The 856-nt window shown below is 63.2% G+C and overlaps 1 protein-coding gene across 1 annotated transcript; it reads left to right on the top strand.

The window, feature by feature from the left end:
- Nucleotides 1–56: 56 nt before the first annotated feature.
- Nucleotides 57–585, top strand: LOC108524518 (chondroitin sulfate proteoglycan 4-like; the record flags this gene model as incomplete). Its single annotated transcript, XM_017865633.1, has 2 exons — nucleotides 57–191; nucleotides 337–585. Coding segments are annotated over 2 exons (384 nt in total), but the record flags the coding sequence as incomplete, so codon positions are not given.
- Between the last annotated feature and the right edge of the window lie 271 nt (nucleotides 586–856).

Below are 856 nucleotides of genomic sequence, written 5' to 3'. Positions count from 1 at the left end.
TGCCCTGAGATGGGGAGCCAGCTTGGGCCAGCCGGACCCAATGACTCTGTCCTCAGGAGCCCTGGATGGAGGCGTCCACTTCGGCTTCTCTGATGACAAGCACACTTCCTCCGGACACTTCTTCCGAGTGACGGCCCAGAAGCAAGTGCTCCTCTCGCTGGAGGGCAGCCAGACACTGACTGTCTGCCCAGGTGGGTGTGCTGATTGTGGGCATTCCTGGGTGTGCCAGGAGCTGGGGCAGAGCTGAGGGTGGCACGCCAGGGTCACGCTGCCTCTCTGCAGACACAGGCCTGGGCCTGGATCTCAAAGGGTGATGGCCCCTTTTGCCTCTGGCAGGGTCCATCCAGCCACTCAGCAGCCAGAGCCTCAGAGCCAGCTCCAGCGCAGGCACCGGCCCCCAGCTCCTGCTCTACGGTGTGGTCCTGGGCCCCCAGCTGGGCCGGCTGTTCCATGCCCAGCAGGACAGCATGGGGGAGGACATGGTGAACTTCATTCAGGCAGAGGTAAGAGCCCCACTCTGCAGCCACCACTCAGATGCCCACAGCCTCAGGTGGCCGCTGTGCCACGGACATCATGTGGATATGGGTGCAGGTTCCAGCATCGCTGGCAGCAGACGCTCCCGGTCCTGCCATGGTCCAGGCCCTGGTGTCCTGCCCCCCAGGAGCCACCAGGCTGGCAGGGCAAGTTCATGTTCCCAGAAGGAGAAAGAAGGATGCAGGAAGTTGGGGATACAGGGCCCTAGAGCAGGGCTGGGGTCTTGGGGTGTGGCTTCCAGAAGAAAGCTACAGCCAGACCCAAGGGTCTGGAGAGGGGGCACCATGTGGGAGCACTAGTGGCACCCTAGTAGCTGGGTCCA

The sequence above is a fragment of the Rhinopithecus bieti genome, unplaced genomic scaffold (genome assembly GCF_001698545.2).
Source record: "Rhinopithecus bieti isolate Rb0 unplaced genomic scaffold, ASM169854v2 repeat_1637, whole genome shotgun sequence".
NCBI lineage: Eukaryota > Metazoa > Chordata > Mammalia > Primates > Cercopithecidae > Rhinopithecus > Rhinopithecus bieti.
This window is presented reverse-complemented; position numbering and strand designations above follow the sequence as displayed.